At 42.8% G+C, this 1,639-nt stretch overlaps 1 protein-coding gene across 1 annotated transcript; it reads left to right on the forward strand.

Moving 5' to 3' along the window:
* Positions 1-400: 400 nt before the first annotated feature.
* Positions 401-1,579, forward strand: LOC107081329 (the record flags this gene model as incomplete). The annotated part of the gene is made up of 4 exons (XM_015369526.1): positions 401-613; positions 703-834; positions 911-988; positions 1,087-1,579. Coding segments are annotated over 4 exons (609 nt in total), but the record flags the coding sequence as incomplete, so codon positions are not given.
* Positions 1,580-1,639: the final 60 nt, after the last annotated feature.

Genomic DNA, 1,639 nt, shown 5'->3' on the forward strand with positions numbered 1-1,639 from the left:
ACTCTCCTCCAACCTGAAGGGGACAAGCCACCTTTTTCCGGTCGAGAACCATGGCCTCGGACTTGGAGGAGCTGATTCTCATCCTGGCCGCTTCACACTCGGCTGCGAACCTCCCTATTAATAAAAAAAACGTATAATTTATTGAACAGTATGTAATAATTTCATATTTAAAGTACTTTAAGAAGTTTGTATTCTGAATGTGACCAGACTTTTCCTTTAAATGAGTAAATAAAATGTCTTTTATTCAGTGAAAACTGAAACTTTAACAAGAAGCTTTTTAAATTGATACATTTTTAGCTTTAAGATACAACAATAAACATAAAAAGGTTGCTATTTTTCTTTCTGTGCAACAAAACCCGATTTAAAGCATGAGTCTGCATTAAAGCATGATCATTTAAAGCGGTGGAAACTCGCTGTCTCTCGGCTGACACTCCATCCTTTTCTGCAGGTGTTGAGTTCTTCTCTGGGGCCCCTGCCATCCCCACTGTCCACTCTGGGCCCTCTGAGAGGTCCAGATCTCTTGGGGCAAGGGCCTCTATCTGGATCTGCCCCTTCGGTCAGGGGGTCCCTCAGCAGCTCAGGGGGGCTGGAGCCTCTGAAGACGTCTTTTCCAGTAATACCTCTCTTCCACAGCTTGATTTGGCATTTATTTAGTTTACTGTTCTTCATTTTTTATATTGTTTTTTTTTTTCTTTTTTCCAGGGTCCTAGAAGCGGCGGGGCAACGAGTGTTTTAGTCACAAGGAAAGAGGAGAGGATTTCATTTACTCTGCCTGGTTTGGAGTCTGATGAGGAGGATCATGATGATGATCAGAAGCAAATCTCTGAAAATGAGGTTGGCTTCAATTTCTGTTGCTTTTTGAAATGCTTTGTTTGTTTTTTTACCAAACCAGACCTGGTCTTGTTTCCAGCTGAGTCCTCGTGGATCAGACAGACTCCTGAAAAACCTCCTAGACTCAGATGCTCTTGGAGGAGGCCTGCATTATGAGGTGAGCACATATTTTAAAAGGCGTGTATAGCTTTAGGAAGGACCATCTTGTTTTGCTGGCTGAATCTTTGCATGCTTTTTTGTGCACATTTCGATCAGGACAGTGAAGCCAGCGCTGCGACTCCAGACGCGGAGAGGACGGAACCGGAGCTGCAGAATTTGGCTCCGTCTGGAGACCACAGCCTCGAACCTCCATCTCATCAGGTGAACCCACAGAAACAACTATCCGTTCTCCTCCAGTTCTCCATGCAGCATTTCAGTAGCCATTTAAGGTTTCATTTATAATAAATGTTGGTAATGGGGAGCATGAATACTGAGCTGTGAAAGGTTTGTCTTTCATCATTTCTCTCATTTTTTATGGGCAGTTTCCTTTTATTATAAATTATTGCTGCTTTGATTTCAACCATGTTTCCTTTATGTGTGTCTCCTTGATGTTAAAACCTTCCAACCTTTCCCCTGGAACCTGTACGTGTTGTTGCAGCTGTTGGGATCTGTCAAACGGAGGCGACTTTTACTGCACTCTCCTCTTTTTTCCTCCTACTGTCACTGTTACTGCTTCACTGTCTGAGTTTTTATAGAAACGTGTTTGCAGATACTGAGCCTGTAATTAACGTTAGTATTGCAGGCACACCTAGTTAATAGGGGTGTAAAT

The sequence above is a fragment of the Cyprinodon variegatus genome, unplaced genomic scaffold, assembly GCF_000732505.1.
Source record: "Cyprinodon variegatus isolate N-32 unplaced genomic scaffold, C_variegatus-1.0 Scaffold4226, whole genome shotgun sequence".
Classification (NCBI taxonomy): Eukaryota; Metazoa; Chordata; class Actinopteri; order Cyprinodontiformes; family Cyprinodontidae; genus Cyprinodon; species Cyprinodon variegatus.